This window comes from Echinops telfairi, unplaced genomic scaffold (genome assembly GCF_000313985.2).
Source record: "Echinops telfairi isolate 266 unplaced genomic scaffold, ASM31398v2 ScPeMD7_3533;HRSCAF=4204_1, whole genome shotgun sequence".
Classification (NCBI taxonomy): domain Eukaryota; kingdom Metazoa; phylum Chordata; class Mammalia; order Afrosoricida; family Tenrecidae; genus Echinops; species Echinops telfairi.
The window spans coordinates 13159514-13181921 of record NW_022107432.1 but is presented as its reverse complement, the minus strand read 5'-3'; the positions used below and the strand labels follow the sequence as shown (position 1 = coordinate 13181921).

General features: G+C 50.6%; 1 protein-coding gene across 1 annotated transcript in view; it reads right to left on the bottom strand.

The window, feature by feature from the left end:
• Positions 1-22408, bottom strand: part of TRAM2 (translocation associated membrane protein 2) — a 94146-nt gene that overhangs the window by 14719 nt on the left and 57019 nt on the right. The window contains exons 2-4 of the mRNA XM_004696356.2: positions 19338-19401; positions 5390-5499; positions 4658-4774 (exon numbers count right to left, since the gene is read on the bottom strand). Of these exons, the coding sequence (XP_004696413.1) occupies positions 4658-4774; positions 5390-5499; positions 19338-19401 (291 nt within the window). The remainder of the gene's footprint in view (positions 1-4657; positions 4775-5389; positions 5500-19337; positions 19402-22408) is intronic.

Below are 22408 nucleotides of genomic sequence, written 5' to 3'. Positions count from 1 at the left end.
CCAGCAGAACCCAGTCTGAACACAGCTGGCTGCCACCAAGATTCAGATCGGCTTCATGTCACCGTCAGGGGGAAAAGTAAATATCGAAGAATAAACAAGCGTCCAAATGTCTACTCTCCGGGGTCTACCTAACCCAAGTAACCTGAGAGAGCAGGCAGGAACCGTGGGGGCCACAGTGGGGAGGAGGTGAGAACGGACGCACAGCTTGAGAAATGTCATTCACATCGCCGTTGGTCACTGTGGCTTTCTGAGACCGGACGCTTAATAGGAGTGGAAAGCCGCATCTTTCTCCCAGAGCAGTTGGTGGTCTCAAACTGCTGACCCTGCGGTTAGTAGCCCAACATGTAACGCATTATGCTTGCAAGGCACCTGCATGTATCTCTGTCGGTGTCTTGGGCTCTACCTACAGCTACTCTAACCCAACGAGTGGAAACCAGTCCTGACACGAAGCACCCCTGTTCAAGGTGTTTCCCTGAACTAGGTTTCCACTGCGCAGTGCATTTCGGGTTTTAAAAACTATGAAGTCTGACATCCCAGGGCCGTCGGTCCAGGGAAATAAGATGCCCTTTCATCCTGTTTTCTCTGGGGGGAGGGGTTGCTGGGTTTGCCCTCTTTGGACAATGACTAGCAGCTCAAAGCGGATTCCAAGGGGAGAGAAATTGTTGGCTGCTCTGTCCACACTCCCAGAACTCTCCTGGTCTAGGGGCCGAGAGCAACACCTAAATCAAACATCAAAACAAAACTGGATGTTTCTAGTGGGAGGGACTGGGGGGGAACACTTTGCTATATTTTTATGTTTTGTAGTTTTCTGTATTGTCCTCTTGGGGGTGGGGAGAATCTCTGGGTTTAATTTAAAAAAAAAAATCAATGCATTACTTGGTAATGGTAAAGGTGAAATGGTAAGGGTTTAGAAAGGGGACACATTTGTAATGTACTCGTTCATTCTCTCCGCCAGTATTTATTAAAGCACTTAGCATCTGCTCCCATACTTTCAGCCTCAGAAAGCCTGCACAGGTTCACGATGAGTCGGAACGGTCTAGATGGCAGTGGGGCTGGGCCCGATGCCTGCTCACATGCCACTCAGGTTCTGTGGGAGAGACAGACAACAGAGCATGCTCGTGGGAGCAACAAAACACAAATGGGGTGGGGGCTGGGAGGAGCAAGTCTCTGGGGGTGGGTGGTCGGCAAGGAGGGCAGAGGTGTGGATGCCAAGGAGGAACTAGTCCTGGGATGTCGGAAGGCTGAGTCCTTAAGCAGAGAAATGCAACCGGACAAAGCCCCGGATCAGGAAGGGTCAGGAGGGTCGGAGCGGCATTGCTGGGCCAGACCTGGGGGTGTGGCGTGAGCCGAGATGAATGAGATCCGCGAGCGGGCAAGGCTCGGGTCACGGGAGAAAGGAAGGAGAAGTGATCGTGCCACTGATGGAAGCCTGGTAGCAGGGGATTGGGAAGGCATGATTTGGTTCGTGTTTTGAGCAGATCCATCTGCCGGAGCAGGAGATGGACAGGGGTGAGGATGGGCAGACATGCGTGGAAACTTCTGGAAGGAAGGTATCCTGCGGCCCAGGCAGTGGTTGGATGCAGGCTTTCTCATAGTCGGCACCGCTGACATGCCAGTGGATGACTGAGTCCCTCAGATGGGGGCTGTCCTGTGCCCTGCAGGGTGTTTGCAGCATCCCTGACCTCTACCTACGAGATGCCAGCGACCCACTGCCGAGTGTCCTCTGGGAGGGAACTCGCCCCGGCTTGAAAACCAATGACCTAGGGGTCTCCATGAGGGTGGAGGCAGGCCGTGTTGGTGCAGCGTGTGAGAAAAAGAGAGGCGGCAAGAATTCATGGCACAACATTAAAGTGCAATTGCTCTTTTCTTTGTGCCCCCCACCCCCCACCCCAGTTGCCCTCTTTTCTTCCTCATTAACTCTCCTCAGAACCGTCCAGATGGAGAGGACGGACACAGGAAGTAAGCAGCGCTGTCAGGTGTTGGGGCTGCTGGCCCATTCGTTTCATGGGCCCGGAGTGTCCATTGGTTGTTAAAGGCGGTGAGTGGGGCCCCAGCTCTGACCATCAAAACAAACCTAGAGAGACGGCCGCTGCACTGAGAGTTTCCAAAGGACCTGGCAGGAGAGGGGGCGGGACATGGAAGGCAAACAACAGTGAGTTCAAGGAAGAAGAAACGTCCTGGAATTGATGGTGTGATGACCACACAAAGCTTCCGAAAGTGAGGGAACTAGTAAAATGTATGCTATGTGAACCGTATGTCGGGGAAGCTGTTAAAAATCAACTCATAGAAAGGGAAAAAAACCTAAACACAAAACTGTGACTAGCTTTCCCAAGAAGAATGCTGTACAGTCTCAAACTCATTAGCACCATCATCTTCGAGCCCTTGAACGACTCAGGAAAACATGTCCCATTCTGGAAAGGGCTATGAAGTCCCTGGGCTCAGTGGCCCCAAAGCGGGTCTCAATGTGTCACGCCCGGGCTGAGATGGAAAGGCTAAGTGTGATTCAGAGATGAGGCAACGCTTCTCCTGACAGCCAGGTAAAATGCTGCCTGCAGGCTTCTCCGCCCCAGCGCAGGGCAGAGCATCTGGAGGTGCGCAGAAGGCCAGGTGGCAGGGTCAAGTCTGCAAATCCAGAAGTACCTACACTTTCTGGTGCCAGGACATGCACCGCACAAAGCAGGGGGCCCTGTTCACACCGACCACAGTGTGTCTGTCCCTGGGACCATGTGGCCGGGAGCCGTCTGAGCAGTGAGGAAGCGTCAATTTCCTAGTGTTCTGTTTCAGAAAACAGTGCTGCGAGTCAATGTCTGCGGTTCCTGGGGGCCCTGGAGTTGCCCAGGCCCAAGCCATTCTCAACCCTGTCAAGCTTGTTGCAGCAACTGTTCATACACCTCACCAACTGTTCACACACCCCCTCTTTTCTGCCGCCCCTCCGCTTTACCAAACACCATGCCCTTCTCCGGGGACTGGTCCCTCCCGATCACATGGCCACGGTATGTGAGATGAAGTCTCACCATCCTCGCTTCTAAGGAGCACTCAGACTGTATTTCTGCCAAGACAGGTCTGCCGGGTCTCCTGGCAGTCCGTGTAGTTCCCCTATTCTTCACCAGAGTCATCATCATTCAAAGCCGTCAATTCGACAGCAACAGGGAGACAAGCAATGAAGAACGGGACCCGGGGGCTCCCGCTTCAAGACTATGAACTTCGCGGTCAGTTCTGCAGATAGAATGCCTTCTGATGTGAATCCCTTCCTTGTCACTGAAGGAAGCAAGGGCAAAGGAAGCCAGGGGCTTGTGGAAGGCAGGGAAGGAACTCTCAAGAAGACCACGGGGCTGCTGCATCTTGTAAGCCCCGGGCCTCGGTTTCTGACAGGCTGATGCTAGCTCCTGAGAAAGAGACTAGGTTGTAGACAGGTGTTACACCCAGGGGAGGCAGGTACTAATTAAACACGTCTAAGTTACCCTTCGTCTGCCAGTTTGTCAGATTGTGGGGGTTTGTGTGTTGATGGAAGCCATGCCACTGGTTATTTCGAAATCTGGCATGGTCACTTGGGGTGGGCTAGTTTCAGTGGAGCTTCCAGACGAAGACAGACTAGGAAGAAAGGCCTGGTGATCTATGTCCAAAAATCAGCCGATGACAACCCTATGGGTCTGAGACAGTGCTGGAGGATGAGCCTCCTGGGCTGAAAGGAGCTCAGAATACACAGTGGCTGGAACAGCAGACGCTGGTGCACCAACGATGGGGAAGATGGCGCAGCGCTTTGTTCTGGGGCACAAAGCTCCCAACGAGCTGGTTCTTGTTACGACGACTCCCGAAGGGCTGCTCACATTCCTCTCTACAAAGGAATTTTGTTGTCTCAAAGGTTGCACGAAATAAGAGTCCTATTGTGTAGAGGTGGGAAGTAGGTAAACTGTCTGGTCCTGGAGAAGTTGTGGGGACTGGCACTGGCTCTCACAGAACTGGATGCGTGGACGGTGGCAGAGGCTGGCCTAGCCCCTGAGAGGCAAACGCACTCAGCCTGATAGTGTGCTGCCCTGGGAACCAGACCCCGCAATCCAGGGCCTACACCTGCCACTGCCAAACCACGTGACCATGGGCACATTGCTGAACCAGAGCTTGGTCTCCTCAACCCAAAACGTGGGCACCAGAATACATAACATTTGTAGAAACAGTAACAAACTGGCATGTAGCTAGATTAACAACATCATTATTGCACGGTGACATGACAATTCTAACAAGGGACTGCTGTAGTTATACAATGGCATCCGTCCCCTTTTCCCCTCTCTCCATAACACTACGGGGACACAAACAGCGTCCGTTCTAGGACACCACCCTCCAAGTTTACTTCCAGCTCCTTACCCTTCCTAGCCTCTGACAGAGCCTTAGAGTGGTGCATCTGGTTATTACAGGTTCGGGCTCACCCAGAGTTGCCTCGGGAAAAAGGCCTGGCAATCTGACTCCCAAAAGTCTGCTTGAAAACCCCATGGAACCAGTTCTAGTCTGACACACGCGGGACCCCATGGGGCAAAGCTGATGCCAAGGCAACTGTTTTGTAGACCTGTCTCAAGCCATTTGGATTAGCAATCCAGGAAGAATCAGTGATGTCTCAGAGCCCAGCCTCAAGCCCCGGGATTTGGGACTTCGGGAGACCACTCACCGTCACCACCACGTAGAAGCACCATATCACAGAGCTGAGATGAAAGACAACCAGCTGTCCAGATTCATTGAACTTGCTGTGCTTGACCTTGGAGAGATGAAGCCGTTTGCTGATTTTCTAGAGGAAAAGGAAAACCCCACCTATGAATATACCAAGGTAGAGATCACGGACAGGTTCTGAAACCTGCTTCTTCCTCTGGGCAGTGCTGGCGGCTGTTAGACATTTCTAAGCCTCCCAGTCATACAGAATGCTCAACTTAGCCAGTGTTTTAGAGAGTGGCGTGATGGATGCCTGCAGCCTCCACATGGAGCAAGCAGTGCTGACAGGTGAGGGCCACAGACCTGCAAGGACACCGGCTTGTGGAATTTCTCGCCTGCATCTCTGGGCTGATGAAACAGGGCTATGATAGGAGCCGGAGACCAAGGCGTGGAGAGGGAAGGTAGTTGATGGAGCCAGCGTCACCTGCAGCCTCGGGTCACTTCTGACTCAAAGGAACTCTCTTTGAGTGGAAGGGTAGAACTGCCCCAGGAGGTTCCAGAGACACCTAGTGGATCTGACCACCAACCTCTGGGATAGCAGTCAAGTGAGTAATGCCTGTGCCACCAGTGCTGCTGACATTGGGGGGGCACGGCGAATGGATTCACACTCGTAGTTTCCTCCCAGAAGAGGGGCTCCAACCAGGTACCCTTCCCCGGCGTCTGAGCTCCAAATTCATGCAGACCCACTGCTTACATCTAGAATGTACTCCTGGACCACGGCGTGCAAGATGATGGTGATGAAGATGTAGAACAGTATTGTGACGAGGTCCTTCGGCCCGTAGTGGTAGTGCATGGTCTCGCTATCTGCAGAGGAACAAGAACAACCATGTCAGCCTTCCGGCCGTGGGTCCCCTAAGGCTTGGGAAAATGCCCCGGGCTCACACGGCATCCAAATCCCGAGCATAGCCTTGGCCCGTCTTGTAGCAAACTGAAACCTCGTCCAAAGCAGAAGGTGTCACCAAATGCTACCCGTGTGCGGCGACCTCAGACTTAGAAGGAAGAGTTTTGGCTCCAGCTTCCTCCTCTACCCCTGCGCTTGCACCTTGGGAAGAGCCAGTGGCAGGAGTTAAGAAAACCAACCGCTGTGTTGTATTGTGCTGATGTCGTATCCTGCTGAGAGTCTGAGAGGATGGCACGGTGGACAGGAGCCACGTGCTAGAGATGACCAATCTCCACCAAGGGACCCATTGCTTCCTGCCTCAGTGACCATGCAGCTCTGTGAGCCGCAATTTCCTCTCCTGTAAAATGGGAGGAGAACAACAACTGCGTGCCATCTTCCGATGTGACCCCGCGCCTGCTTCCTTGGCGGTGAGACGAGGCTGCCAGCAATTCCTACTTCACAGAGCTCCTGGGAGACTAGATGCGTGGGGAAACGTGGAGTGCTTAGAAGAGCCTGGCACCTGGCTGCCACCGGGGGGTACTAAGTCCAGCGTGGCTCGTGGCAACCCCCTGCACAATGAAATGAATCCCTGCCCTGTCTTGCGCCAGCCCCACAATTGCCTGTGGCTAGGACCACTGTGAAACACAGTCATAATAGGTTTGCTACTGTGAAAGGGTCGTTCGACACCCAAAGGGGTCACGATCCACAGGCTGAGAACCGCTACTCCAAAGCAAAGCTGAACAGGCAAGGGGGTTGGGAAGCCAAGGCCTCTGTGGGGGGCGGTGGGGGGCAGCACACATTCAGAGGGTATTACTGAAGAATGAAGCCCTTGCCTCTCTCTGCAAAATGTGTGTGGTGATGGTCAGTGGGACCCTAATTTGCTGTATACACTTTCACCCAAAACACCATAACATTTCATTTAAAATACATAAAATAAAAAATAAAATGAGTTATAATAGGTTACTACCAAACAATTGCCCCCCCACACCCTTTTTTTGTTTTTTGAGAGCCCAAGGCAGTCCTTGAAGAATAAGTGCCTAGACTTGGGTAGTGAGAGGATTTCTATAAGAAACAAAGTCTAAATTCGGGCCCCTAGATCCCTCCCTGGATCATGGTGGCCTGTGACCCGGGGCCCTCAGCCAGGGGTGGGGAGCCTTTTTTCTGCCAAGGGCCATTTGGATCTTTATGATGTCATTCGTGGGCCACACTGGCCAAACATCTCATTAACTCACTCCTAGCGTGTGTTGGCTGGAACTGCTTCTCTTTGCTGAGGTGGGCCATGTTAGCTGGTGTCTTTCGTGGACGCTATATGGCCCCTGGGGGGCATGTACCCCACCCTGCCTGAGGCAGTCTCTTGCCTCCAGGCATGCTACTGTTGACTGCTGCCAGACTAAACCTTGTAAAATAAGTCATCACTGTGCCGTTTAATCGGACATTTCCGGTTACTTTCCCTTTGCCTTCAGGGTAACGTTTAAGCTCTTTCCCAAGACACAGGACATTCACTGTTGTGGATGTGTCTACTCAGCTCCCCAACCCTCCAGCCGGCATCCCAGGCGTCCGCTGCAGGCGCCACTTCCTCTGCCCAGGGTGCCCAGCCCCACTGGCCCTTTCGCCTGACTATCTCGAACGCAACTGTGAGTCGATTCCAAAACGGGACGACACCCTAGTGTCCACATAGGGCTGTGCCCCACAGGTAGATTGCTGGGCCTGCTTTGCAAGGGAACTCTGCATGGACCGGAACCCCCTCATCTGATGGCCCTCCTAGTTCCAGGTTTCAGCATCATCCAGCCCAGCTGGAGACAGGCCCTCCGTTGCCTTGGCTTGCGTGTACCTCTCTGTGTTGTAATGTCATGTCTGTCTGTCGATCTCTCTGCGGGTGTGAGCACTCTGAGCCTGGGCAGTGCCTCCTATATATCACCACACTGCACCAGTGAGCCCAGCACCTCTCACAGAGCAAGGCTTTGTCGGAGGGAGGGGCAAGGGGGAGCCTGTCTAATTTCAAAGTTCAGCATGTTCTCACCGCGCTCGCCACCTCCCGGTACCCCTCACCACCGCCCACCAGCACGGTCTCCCAGTCCCAAAGGGACCCAGTCAGTCAGCTGTGCTCTTGTGTCGGTCACCCGGAAACAGACTGACTCTGGCCTACCTTCTGGTAAGCACAGCAAAGCGAGATGACTCATGTGTGTGTGACTCAGGGCAAGTGCGCCACAGCTGGAAGGAGACTGCTGTTTGGGGGATGGTGGGCGGACAGCAGAGAGCCAGGCAAGCATTCCCCAGCCGCCTCCAACCCTGCAGCTGCTGGCTGCGAGGCCGCTGGGAGAAGGAGAGGCTGCAGTGGCACAGCTCCCCGGCGCTTGCATATCCGGGATCCTGTCTAATGTATTACTATTAGAGAGCATTTAAACAATACGATTTGATAGCCACCATTTATGGCATGCTGACCATAGATGATGGGAGTAAGCATCTTGCAGACAATGATCTCACTTAGTACCCACCATAGCCCGGCAATAGCAACACAAACCGAAGCAAACGCGCACTTGCGCTGTGCCACAGTGGGAGACCCCGCTCGGCTGTCACCAGTCTGCACCCTAAGCAGGTGTGTCCCTCTGACGCTGAAGCCGTCACCAGTCTGCATCCTAAGCAGGTGTGTCCCTCTGACGCTGAAAATTCAGCTGTGTTTCTAGGCTATCATGGGCTACGAAGAAAGACCTGGTGACCTTGTAGACGTGAGCCCATGGAAGCCCTGTGTAGTGCAAAAACAATGTTATGGCTGGGGGGGTCACCACAACATGAGGAAGTGTATGAAAGGGTCAGGCATTAGGAAGGTTGAGACCTGCTGCTTTAGAGTATTTGTTCTTCACATCCACAAAGAGATATGCCTGCTCTTTTAAGCCATGGTCACCCTCTTGACTGATCGTGCGTGTCTCCCTTGTCAGAAGGAATGAGTTTAAGGAGTAGGCACTGGTCCAACTCGGCTGTGTGGCAGTCGACAGACAGGTCCAGTGCCTGGAACACACTAGCGGGGAGAGAAGCGGACACTCGGCAATGGCAGAGCCTCTGCCCCATCAAAAGGTGGGAGAGAGTGGTGATGGCAGAGGTGCCTGGCACGGCCCGGTTCCTAGTTTTCCAACAGCACAGGGACAGATCTTCACATGAAGTCATCTGATCGGGTGACTAATGTGCAAAACTTTAAAACACTGTGTGGGTTGCCACCAACCTTGCCAAACAAAACATATCTGCAGGCCAGCTCTGACCAGAGGCCATGATGCAAGCCAGTGACCCACATGGCCCCTGACACCTTGCCCACAGCAGTACGGACAATGCCAGTGTGCTCTGCTGTAGGGATTCATCTAGCTTTGAAGGAAGATGCCCCAGGCAATATTCTTCCCATCACAGGTGAGCCATCCCACCTCGAATCAGGAGGGATCCCTGTTTTGCTCTCTTTGAGCACAGTTAACCAGTTGCCCGAGGTCGATTCTGACTTGGACAGTGTGCAAGTAGAACTGGGCTTCAAAGGGTTTTTAATTTAATGGCTGGCTTTTTTTTTTCCCAGAAGTAGATCACCAGGGCCTTCTTCCGAGGGCTTCCTGGGTAGGCACAGACGGCTAGCTTTTTAAGGAGCAGCAGAGGGTTCACGGCACACACCCCCTCCCCCAGGGGCTCTCTCTCACAGGAAAGGAGCTGGAATGTTCATTGAGAGTCCTGGCTGCTTTTGATAAATGATGTTTGCAGTTGTCCCATTTGGAGAGTGACATTCTCTGTGGACCGCTGTTTGCTTTCCAGCATCTTCCTGTTTCCTCGTGGGTGTCACCTGGAGGTGACTTCTCCGGCTCGCCTAAACAGCCTAGTCTTGTCTAGATAGCCAGGCACCGTCTGTGACCTGTCCCTGTGGCCTGAGCTGGTGTCCGCTTGTTGCTGCTGTCGAATCTGCGCCTCAGATCTCGTGGGAGTCTGGGCCTCTGCCAGGTGAGCTTGTTCTTTTGTCCTGAACACCGGCTGCTGAAAGAGCATCTCTGGACTCCGCTCCTTCAGTGTGGCTCCTCTCCAATCTTTCTTCTGAGATCTGCGAATCTGGGTCTGTAAAACTGACTCTCAGTTGTTTCTGTGCTCGCTGCCAACAGTGTTTCCCCGTCTTTAGAATCTTTCACACTATACCGTAGAAACCTGGACCTAGTACGTGAATGAACCATCAGACACCAAGTTACAGAGGCAGCTGAGCTCCTGCAGAAAAGATTTACATCCAGAGGACAGGGAGGGGCTAGCCTCGTGGGGATGAGCAGGGTCGGAGAACGTGAGGAAGGTGAGTAAAGGGTGTGAGCAGAACAATTTAGAGGGAAACTAGAACAGATGGCTCTTACGCGCTTTAAAAAAATGCAAACTACAGTTACGCTGAGATTCTGTTTCACACCTATCAGATTGGCAAAAACCCACGCTCAACAATACGACAATACGATGCACTCTTGCCCAGGCTCTGGGGAAGCCAGCTCTCTCGTGCCCTCCTGGCAGGAGTGCAAAATGGTGCCCATTGTGGAGGGCAACTTGCTAAGTTATCCAGCACTGCTGTGACAGAGCTACCACAAGCGGATGGCTTTCACAGACAGGCATGTCTTTTCTCACAGGTCAGGAGGCTAGACAACTGAACTTGGGCTGCTCGCTCTCATAGAAGGCTTTCTCTCAGGGTTGGCTCTGAGGGGTGGCCCTTGGCTCTGTCTCTTCATCTGCGGCTTGCACGGTTCTTGGAGATCTTCTTGTGGCCTGCTGTCTATCTTTCTCCATCTCTAGCTGCTTATTTGCCTCAAATTAATTTTTATATCTCAAAAGGGATTGACTCAACATATACTAATCCTGCATCACTGACATAACAAGGAGAACCCATTCCCAAATGGAATTATCACCATAGGCTTGGGCCTATGGGGGGTGGGGGGGCGACGACATCCAAGTCACTTCATAACTACACCTGCCATTTGATGCAGCAGCTCCGTCCACTTCCGGGAAGTTACCCTGTACCTGCCACACTCAAAAAGGTTCACATACACGGCCACTCACTGTAGCACTGTTTTCAATTGGAAACGACCCCACTTGTTTTCACCTTGGGCCCCAATCAGGTCTACTGTAGACACGGAACCCAGGAATCTGCCTGGCAACAAACTCTCTGTGGAATCTGGATGCACGCTAAGTTCAGAATTGGTCTCAAAGGCCTGGGTTTTATTTATTTTTTTTTTTCTGCTGTGCACAATGATGCTTTTTTTTTTTTTTAAACGAGAGACTGTTCAGAATAGGAAATGGGTGATGGGCACCCATTGGGGTTGTTGCACATGTGAGAACTGTCGAATCTGCACATGTTTCGTTATGCCTATTCTTACCCCCAATGAACTCAAGGGAGAGGGAGCAAGAAGTTGGAAAGCAGGTAACATCCCTCCAGGGACAGAGGAATAGGAACAGGGGTTGCTCTGGGGAGGGGATGCTGACTAGGAGGGGGGCCCAAGGGAGCTAAGGATGCCGTCTCTAGGTCGGGGTGGTGGTTACCAGGGTGTACATGTATATAAAAGTATCTCACTGTCCTCTTGAGACTATATTCACGTGGAGGCACGCACAATACATCCCCATACAGTTTCTGAGAACAAAGCACGTCTGAGCGCACGATGATGCTCTTTATGTACCGACCTGAAATGACAGCCAGGAAAAGGGCAAGGTGCGGACAGAACTGAAAATCTTCCAAAAGGGAGGAGAGAAAGGATACACCTGTCTTGCTTATATATGTCGAAAGCAACACTGGAAGGGCGCAAGCAGGAGACAAGGGTGATTAGCCCGGGGGGCTGGGAGGGAGTAAGGGAAGGGGCTGGGTGGGAGCACGGCTGTCCCTGCAGACTTCCGTTTGATCTATGTGAGTGCATGTACTACTCAAAGAAATTGTCTTTTTCTTTAAATAAATTCAATACTTGTCCAAATGCCCCCGAATTAGTATAAATAAAACAAACATTTAGTGTCCTTTCTACCTTTCTACTTTGTTGTGCTATAGACCCCCACCCCCACCACCAACATACACACACGTGTGTAGGTGCACACACAGAGACTAGACATGAAAAGGCCTGGTGGGCATCTCTGGAGCCGTCACTTGGCTGTCAAATGAGGCAGGGTCTCTGCCTCAGTTGGCCCTTCTGACTGGGGGTAATGCCACCTCTCCTTGTACACAAAGCTATGAGAATAAACTATACACACTGTCAGGTATCACCCAAACAGAGACCCGGCACCGGGGTGCTGCCCAAGGAAAGAATCAGGAGCTAAAGGGATAAGGTGGTTACCATCAATTCTCCCGACAGGATGCTCATTTAGGACAAGTAACACCAAAGACAATGACAGGCCACATACAGAGTGCTGGGTAAGTTACATCACTCACTCCAAACAGTACTCTGACCAGGAAGCTGCAGCTGTACCTCGCTGAACTCTGGAGGGTGAGGGGCAGAGCCCAGACCCTCAACCTTGTAACTCCCAGGGAGGAGTCCCACAGAATTCCCGCCATGCCTCGCGGCTTCCTGACTCCCTTGAAATCACTCAGAAGGAGCATTCTTAACCCCCCAGGCCTGTCCTACTTGGGCAGGCAGGAATGAGAGAAGGCTGATGACAGGTAGGGAGTTGCTGGGTGGTGTAAACCAAGAATGCACTCCACTGCTAACTGGGAGGTTACAGGTTTCTGTCTGTCCAGAAAGGCCTGGTGAACTGCTTCCCAAAGATCAGCCCTTGGAAACCCTGGACGCAATAGCTTTACCCTGACACAGAGGAGGGTTGCCATGAGTGGGAACTGACTGCAGGGTACAGGGCCTTGATGGGCAGCACTCCGACCTTGAGCTCGGTCCACCACACAGTGGCCATTGGGCCACTTCTCCTACCTCCCCACTGGAAAAAGTTATCCTGGATCATCCTGGATCTCAGACACGTGCACACACTAAGACCCAGCTCATGAGCCTAGCTGTCATGTGAACCATCTGTGGAATGTACTTCGTGCAGTTATAGCAATGTAGGCAGTGATGTGGGAAAGGATGGTTTTACAGTACAGAAAAATGTAATGAAGAAGTAACAACATGAGTTAAACATCGGAGCTGGGAAGGAGCTGGTAATAAAGGCACCTAATTCCTGAATCCTGGAGCCCTGGTGCTGTAGTGGTTACGCGTTAGGCTGCTAAACACAATGTCAGCAGTTCAAAATCAGTCAGTCCTATTGAGAAAGAGGCAGCTTCCCACTTCCTTGTAAACAAGTTCAAGTCTTGGAAACCCACAGGGGAGGGGGAGAGGCGTTCAATCTTGTCCTATAGGGTCGCTAGGAGTCGGAATCCACTCCTTGGCAGTGAATTGGCTGAGTTCCCAAATTGTTTGCGGGTGCCCCATTTCTTTTTATAAGGCTGTAGCCCTCTCTGTGGCCTTTAAGGAAGAAGTATCACGATGATGGAGCAGGCCCCTAGCTCAGCAGGAACAGGAGCTGTCCCTCCCCGGTGGGCACCGCGACTTCATGGGCACACAGCTGCGGCATGTGAAGCATGCGCACGGCTGGCGACTAAGACTTCTATCGGGGGGCCATCGCGGGAAAGTAATCCCTCAAGACTATATGACAAAAATAAATGCAGTAATTAAATTAAGACTTTCCCTGCTCTCCCCTTCTTTTTAACTTTGGATAAAAATAATTTCAACAAACTCATTGTTAAATTAAGGACAAGGAGTATAAAGAGCAGCTGGTTAGAAAACGGATTTGGGCTAGACATGGGAATGCGAAGGACAAATGTGGATTGGGGGCGGGCAGGAGAGGTTCCAGGCCAGAGGCAGGAAGAGGGAAAAGAAAAAGTAAATGGATCCACTAAGGAGTGACACCCTGTGCCTTGCGCCTAGCGGTGCAATGGTTAAGCCCTCAGCTGCTAATTAACAAGTTGGCAGTTTGAACTCACCCACGGTGGGGGGTGGGGGTGGGGGTGGGATACCTGGTGATCTGTTTCTGTAAAGATTATCCCCGTCTAACATTAATACGATGGTTCTCTAGGAGGGAGGGAGGGAGGGAGAGGGAGGAAAAGGGGGCCCTCCAAGCATAGGCTCAAAGGCGCAGGCACCTGGGCAGCAGTGTGCACAGACTGCGCTTCCGGCTGGTTAACAATTAGCCACAGCAACTCAGTGGTTCTATTTACTTAAACCTTGAGAAGCTGCGCACTGAATGGGGCACATGCTCGGGCTTATGACCAGGGGTCTGTGAGAGAAGGGGGACGAATGGGGGTCGGTAAGGGGGGTGTCCTGGGATGCTGCTTAGAAACCTGGTCCTGTTGGAAATTCATCAAGCGGAAACTGGTGATGTGCCCTTTTGCTGTTTGTATGTTACACTGAAAGAGTACATTTAGTGGAGTGGGGATCAAGTCCACGGCACGTCATAAATCTTGGGTCAGGGGCTCCCTGTACAGATGGCTAACCAGCTGGGCCCGGGGTCCTGGGAGCCTGAGGATATTTTTACATATAGAGCAGGCAGGATGCTGGAGGCTGTTTGGCCAGAAAATCTGGTCCTGAGGCCCGAGGGAGCCTAGACAGAGTCAGGTCCCTGGCTCTCAGGCTGCGTCCCCCTAGGTCCAGTGCCACAAACCCAGCGCTTCCCACAGCTTTCCAGAGCCCTGGGCAGCCTATGCAGAGAGCAGCCCAGCCCCATCACCTGGCAGACACCATCAGCTCCCTGCAGGATCAGGCCAGCGGGGTCAGTCTCACTATCCCCAGCTGTACAGACTACAGGCTGGAGTTGGCCAGTTCTCCTCTGTAACCAGGGCTACTGCTGCGCACCGGCCTCTGCCCTACTTGTCCCCCACGAGCTCATTTACAAGGAGGGGCTCCATTTCTATGTAATGCCAATCTTTCAAGTATATGATATAAGCCAAGGGAATGAGAGCACCCAGGGCCTGGACAAAGGCCCTTCTTTGGCTGAATGAGGCTTTAAAACAATCTTGTCTGAGGTGATTTTCCCAAGCAGTTGTGGCATCCGACAAGGGCTGTGAGAACAATGGCTAAACTGTGATATAGGAGGGCTGGGGCTTTTCATCTCCACCTGCAAAACCCTGCACAGCAGACGGGAGCTAAGACCAGGGGGAGCCAAGGAGGGAGGGTGGAGGGGGGTGGGTCACAGCAACCTTTGGTTACTGCAAAATAAACCTTGTCTTTAAGATAAGGTGACCAGATTTTAACATTGGTAAAGCGGGACAAAAGCGGGACACCATTGATAAAACTCATATCCTGGCGAAATAGCCACATGGCAGATGAAAACCGTATACTCCAGCTTGTGCATTCTTTCCAAAAATTGGGACTTTTTAAAAACGCCGCGGGACGCGGAGAAAAATTGTTAGAAATCAGGACTGTCCCGCCAAAAGCGGGACGTCTGGTCACCTTACTTTAAGAGCTCACTCAAGCTTCGAGCGTTGTTCCCTAGGAGGAAGTCAAAGCGATCCCAACCACGAGACCGTACAGAGATGTCTCTGAAGGCCCAGGGAGCTGCAGCTCCAGCTGGAAACCAAGTCCACCCAGTGATATTTCCTGCTCCCCCCCACGCCCCCAATCCAAATGGTCTTCGGAAAACCACACTTGGCAAAGAACAGGAGGCAAATGGGTCCCTGGATCAAGTTGGCTTATTTGGCTGTATTACCTCAGAGGTCCGAAGCACCGTATCATTGAAAGCCTAACTGAAGCCTTCCCCATATGCTTCTCAGAAAAGCTGGCTAAGATGCAGGTGGTGATATAGGAGGCTAGGCTGGGGCTGGAGGCTGTGCCTTGCCAGTCCAGATTTCTACCAGCTGATCTGTGGACAGTGTGAGTAGCAAGCATTTAAAGGACCTCTAAGGCTTCCTCCCGTCAGGGTCTGTGGGTCTCATGGGATGGAGTGGCTTGCCCAAGACAAGTTAGCAAATGGACGCAACTCCAAACCAACCATGGAGATGCTCGGCTCTTGGTGGCCAGCTGGTGCAGTTCGGAAGGGAAGCCAGTGGACCTTGAGTCTGCCTATGGGATGAATCACAGGTCTGGTCTCTTCTGATCTTTTCACGGTCTCTGGGTTTCCGACCAGATGTGTTGTGGTATTTTAATCAGAAAGAAGACTTATGGTGTCTAATGCAAGGTCCAGACACCTGATATTTCACTCTTTGCCAGAGCTAGGCTGGGTATATATTTCCAGATGAAATAGAGGCCAACCAGGTAAATCTGAATTTCAGACAGACAATGAATAATAACTGTTATGATGTCATCCCAAGCAATATTGGGGATAGTGTTATGGCAGAAAATTCATGCACTCACTCACTGCCCTTGAGTAGATGCAAATTCATAGCAACCCTCTACAACAGGGTAGAACTGCCCATGTAGGTTTCTGAGACTGTAACTCTCTATGTGAGTTATTCATTGTTTATTTGAAATTCATGTCATTGGCTCTTTGGTTTGTTTTGTACTTTACTGAGTTTGGTATCAAGGGGCATTTCCTACTTTATCCCTGATAACCTTGAAGAAACCACAAGGACACCAGCACGGCAAGAGCATGCGCCAACTTCTCATTGACTCTACTGTGCTCCTCGTCTCTTTTCCCACCTCCCTGAATGGAGCTTCGCTTCTGTAGCTAGCTGACAGTGTGATGACATCATGTAGCAGGAAGCTGTTATGGATTGAATTGTGCGGCCCCTCCAGATAGGTGATGGGATCCAAATCCCTATCCCTGCACACTTGTTTGGGTATATAGTTTTCTCTGTTATGTGAATGGGGTCATATCAGTTAGCATGGGTCCTAAACCTAACCCCTTCTGGGTTATGTAAAGGGCAGTTTGGTCACACAGGCAAGCACAAATGGGTAAGGCAATGGTCTGTGAAGATGGCCAAGAAACTGAGGCATGCCAGGCTCAGAAGCTGAAAGAGGCAGGACCCTGCTTCTGAGAGAGCAGAGGGGAGAGGCACTGCTTCCAGGGCCCATCTCGAGGCCTGGATTTAGATCTCTAGCCCCTGAACCGAGAGAAAACCATTTCCTGCTCCTTAGAGGCATCAGCTCAATGGTATTTCTTTTAAAGCAGCACTAGGTAATCAAGCCAGGAGCAAGGAAGGAGATGAGTTAGGGTAAAAGTCAAGGGCAAGAAAAGTCAAGGAAAAGACTTATCAGCATGACTGTTATTGAAAACCACGAGTGTTATTGGAAACCACCGCAGGGCTTGAGACACAACAGACGGCTTTGTAGTGTTCTACTAACATGCAAATTCTTGACAGTTGATCTGAGCAGGTTATACGTGATTTAAAGATAGTTTACATGTCAGAATTGATGCAAATTACCCAAAAAGAAGGATCCATTCCAAGCACTTCTGGCCCTAAGAATATTTGGGAGGAAGGTTTAAAAAATTACCAAAAATTACCACCTGACAGCCCCATTATTGTGAAGTGCTTTTTTTTTCCCCCCATGAGAAATGTGCTTTCTCGAATCCTTACAAACCAAATATTACCACACAGGGATGGTGATTAAAAGAGCTCAAAACCAAAGGAAGCAGGCTACTGCGCTTCCATTGTTTCGCTTTAATTATTTGCTTGTTGTGTTTCAAAGAGCTCCAAATGCCACCATTTACAGACAACATCAGCTCTTTTAACAACACTTCGCTCTTTGAAAGCCCCTCAATTCAGCATGAGTTTTCATGTACCTTTGCCCATAGCCTTATGCTCTGGGTCCAGAGAAGGAGGTTCTAGGAGAATTCAATAGCCCAGCCCTAGGAAAATGCCACACCCACCTGGCTCCAGGCCTGCTGCCTTCCTTGGTTCACTGGAACCTTCTGAGACGTTTTCGTCTCCCTTGAGGGCTTCTGCACTCACTGACCCCGATGTCAGGAGCTCCCTACTGCACTTGCACACACACTGCTCACATGCCAGATTTTCAGAAGCATCTCCATCACCCTCTGATTATCCATATCACATAGCATGCATGTACAACTAGGCTTAGGACACACCCTTGTGACAGCTATAATTATTTATTTTCTATCCTTCCCCAATAAATGGTAAGCCCCAGGGAGTCAGAGATCTTATACGTTTTGTAAATTCTACACAGGGTCTGGCCTAGCTGTTAGACAAATGTTTTCCTGGACTGACTGACTGCTTAAAACCAACTAGAGGCATTGGCGGTTCCTTTTGATTCAGGAGACTGGGTTTGGTTCTCGGCCAATATGTCTCATGCACAATCACACCCTAGTCTGTCAGTGGAGGTGAGGCTGACATGAAGCTGCACTGCCCCATTGGATTCAGCAGACTTTCCAGACTAAGACAGAGTAGGACAAATGGCTTAACCTGCGTCTAAAAACCAGCCAAAGAACAGCCCTGGAGATTATAATGATCTCATCCTTTACGGATCTTGGGGATGGCGCACGACTGGGTAGCATTCAGTTCCATTTTGCATGGGGTTTCCATGGACCAGGGACACCTTGACAGCAGTTAACAACAGGGCACAATATGGTCAATAGTGGCACAAGCTCAGTACTCCCATGTAAGACTCTCGAGTTGGGCACTGTAGCATGAAGTGCGTGCTTCTCAGCCCAAAAGAGCTAGAGGTGCTATCATGCCATCTGTCTGCTAATTTCTCTGGGAATGACTTCAGACTCATGGTCTGGCTTCCCAAACAGGCCCTTTCTATAATGAGAGGATGGCTGACTCGTATGCTTCCTAGGACAATCATTTCTCCCAATGAACTATAAAGGCAGTAGGGCTCAAGACTATAATATGGCATCCATATAAATTGACTTTGCAGATAAACAGCACAATATTAAATAACTAGTTACTTCTCTGTAAACTAATCAACTGGCATTCTGACATTAAAGTTAAAAAAAAAACAAACCTATCTATTCCTCACCTACTGATATGATTACGTTCCAAAGATCAGTTCATTACATGACAATTGGCCTTATGTGAAAAACGGAGGCTATAAATCTATCACAAAACGGAGGATGACTACATCATCATAAAACTGCCAAATTACATCATTACCCAACTGTGAAACCACAAGAACCATGGCTGAGCCAAGTTGACACAGCACCTTAACCATCACTCTTAGTACTCTCACCTTGCACCGTTCAATACTGCTAGGTGTAAGTTGTTAAGGTGCAAATGAGAGTCCGTTTTTTATTAGAGTGGTAAAAACAAAATGTTGGATACTAAGAGAGGTGCTAAGTGAGGAATAGGTGCATTTTACAGTAACAAAAAAATTACTCAACATGGGTAATTAGGGAGACCTGATGATGATGTTGAGTAGGCACTGGACTGCTAACTGCAAGGTCGGCAGTTCAAATCCACTAGCTGCTTCTCAGGAGAAAGGGGAGGCAATCTGCTCCTGGAAAGACTTACAGTCTCAAAAACCCGACTATGCTATGAGTTAGAAAGGACTCAGTGGCAGTGGGTTAAGAGGGTGATAAGTATGAACCAACATGACATCTTTTGGCACCATCAAAAGGCAACCTCCTGCCCATTCTCCTCATCAGAACTTCCAACGGGAAGGCACATTCCTAAATGGAGGATGGCCCTGGTGCCTCAGGTCCTGCTTCCGACAGAAGTCACCACTAGATGCTTTAGGGGAAAGCATGAGAGCCACACCAAGCCCCCCACGGGATTCCCCTTAACTGTCACAGCTGGGGAGCCAGGTGGTGCTCTTGACTGCTGACCCAGCACCACTGTTATCTGACTGTGGCAGGGAGTGCCCCAAGTCCTCCAGGTACAGGACCCCAGGTACAGGGCCGGGGAAGGCGTGCTTCTTACCTGCTGTAGGCATGCTAACATTATACTGAGGTAAAATAAATAGGAAGGCAGTCTTGGCTGTGACCTGTAAAACAAAGGAAAAACAGTCCCGGTTTAAGTTCTTGGTCACAAGAACAAGGAAGGACCCAGCCCTCCACCCCGTTTACACCCCAAACCCACAGTCCTTCCCAAGCCTTGTGCCTACTGCCAAGTCAATACCCATTTTTACTCCATTTTTAACCACGTCCCTGCCAATAGCTGCCCCAAACACAAGCAAACCATCACCAGAAACAATGCTGGGCCAGGAAGAAAGCTAACTTGGATTCACTGCAGAGGGAAAAAAAACAAGCTCTGCTTGGCAGTCTCAGACCTCCCAAGCTAAGGGTATGCATCCTCACTCCTTTGGGTATTGATCAAGTTCTGTGCCCCCGGAATTGTGCAAGATGGAAGTGAGGAGAAACAGGGATCACAGGTGTGGGGCTGAGGGCTCCCAGTTCTTTGACTGCACATTGAGAATGTACGCCTCAGCTTCAGAAACAGAACGCTGGCTGCTGCTTTCACATTGCTTCTATTGTGGGTCACAGGGCAAGCCACGTTGCCCACACTACCAGCTTGTTTATTTCAAAAGCTGCCTTTAAACCCCAGGTGTGCTGTGAAAAGACCCAGGGGGTCACTGGGTCACTTTGGCTATTAATGGCCAGCGGTTCCACCTGCTGGGGGTGGAAATTATAAAGCATGAAGGGGATTCACAGCTTGGGCTCCAGAACGGACCACCTGGGTTCAAATGACAATTCTACCATTTGCCAGTGTTTTAGCCCATCATTTCAGTACCAGCCCCAGCCTGACAACCGACTTCCCAAAAGACCAGCCATTGAAAACAGTATAGTATAGTTTTACTCTGAAATACAAAGGGCCACCATGAGTCAGTCAACTTGAAAAGCAACACACACACACACACACACACATACACACGCAGGACTTCCCTATCCCTACCCTAAAACCTTTTTTGCCCAACCTACCTTTCTAGCACAACTATCTACATTTCTTTTTTGGCCAAAATATTTCCCAATCACTTCTTTGAAGGGTTTGCTTATTCCCTTTCCCAGAGGATCCTTAGTGGCAGGTGGCTAGACAATGGTCAGTGGTTGAGGCCCACGAGCCGCTCTGCAGGGCAACAGTTAAGCAATCTGCTTCCACACATATTCACAGCCTTGGAAATCCTGGGAGCAGTTGTACTCTAATGTCTTACAGGGTCTCCATAGGTCAGAATCAACTCCACGGCAGCGGGCTTGGTTCTGGTATCGCCTCTCAGACCATATCTTCCCGCCCCAATCAATTCCACGGGTCAAGAAAGCTCACTCACTCAACAGCCCAGCTCAATTGCAGCCTCTTCCATGAATCACTCCCTTAACCCCCTCCAGGGGAGGATGTGTCTTCTCACATACACAATCCACTGCGCCATCATTTCCGCGTGCTCCCAACTCTGATCAGACTGCCACTTCCTTCATCCTTATTTCCCCTCCCAAGGAACTAGCCCAGGTGCTCAAGGACTGGTTGTTGTATTTAACATTTTTTTTTTTAAGAAACCGTTTTAGTGGGACAAAATCCAAATGGCATACAATTCAATGGTTTAATCAGATCAAGAAGTGTTGTACCATCGTTACCACAGTCAATTTGTTGTGTTTTTGTACCGGAGGTGAAACTTAGAACATAAGACGAACCGGTTTAAAGTACACAGCTCAGGGCCTTCAGCATCACCACTATCCAGTTCCACAAGCATTTTCACCACCCTCCCACCCCCCAGAGGAAAATCCACAACCATCAGGTAGTCACTCTCCCTCTTCCCCCTCCTCCAGGCCTGACAGCTTCCCATCTAGGGATTCGGGCATTCTGGACAATTCAAACAACAACCACTTGTTGAAGGGGACGAAAACTCCAAACGCGGAGGCGGTCCTGGTTTGCTCCATTTGACTGCGTTTCCTCCCACTCTCTAGCACCTTCACTCAGCCCAGAGTCTCCTCTGCCACCAACCAGGCCTGTCCAGTTGTTAAGCCACCCGCTGGGCCCAGTGCCCAAGGCCAGCCCCACCAAGAGGCCTTGGTGGCCCAGTCCAGCCTCAGCAGCTCTCCCTGTGGATTGCCTGTCTTGGTCATCCTTGACCTGACCAGACGCTTCACTGTCTGCCAAGTCTCCTTTCAGGGTAAAGTTTGTCTTTCCAAACAGTGAAATCCCTGCGAGGGAAAATCTGAGGCAGCCCGAGTGAGAAGAGAAGAGAGTGGCAGGCAGGCAGGCAGGCAGAAGAGAAGTTTATCTATCGTGCGCTGGGTACGGGGCTCTCATTGAGGGCATTTGCTCACCTTTGGGGGCTGTGGAGTGGGCCTCGGTGGGGTGCTGGCTGCCTGCCTGCCATCCTCCTATTTTTAAGAGCACACTCTTCCCTAACCGTGTGGGCATCACTTGTCTGTGGGTTACGTGTGCTTCTGGCCTACTTTCCAGGCCTCAGTATCATTTTATGACAGAGAACATTAGTAATCATCACCTTGGGGCATAAGGTAATTCTACAGATAGTGTCACTAATCTATCCAACGGTAGAGATTTTAACAGACTATTGAGAAAAGGAAGTGATACAAGAATAGAATGGCAGAGTCTATTTCTAAAGGATACTATTATGCAACATGTTAGGGGACTAGCTTTCAACCCTGGCTGCAGGACAATCACTGGGCGGCTTCTAAGATCCCAAGGCCCAGGCCAAACTCCAACCAATAAAACCAGACCCTCTGAAGTATCTGTACATTATCAGATACCTGATAATGTATCTGATAATGTAGACAGAATGAAGAAGTATGTTGAGAGGATTCAACACTGACACACCTCTTTCCCGATTTTAGGTCATGTTGCATTCTCTTGTACAGATACCTCTGTACATTATCAGCCTCCATGGGGTGCTGTGCTGTGTGAGCAAACCTGAAAGTCACTCATGCAGAGATTGTCCCTCATTATCTTCTCTAAGGAACTTCTGTGGCGGCAGATGATCCCTTCAGAACCAGTGCTGAGAGTGGAAATACCAGGAGGGTGGGGGGAGGGTGGGTTGG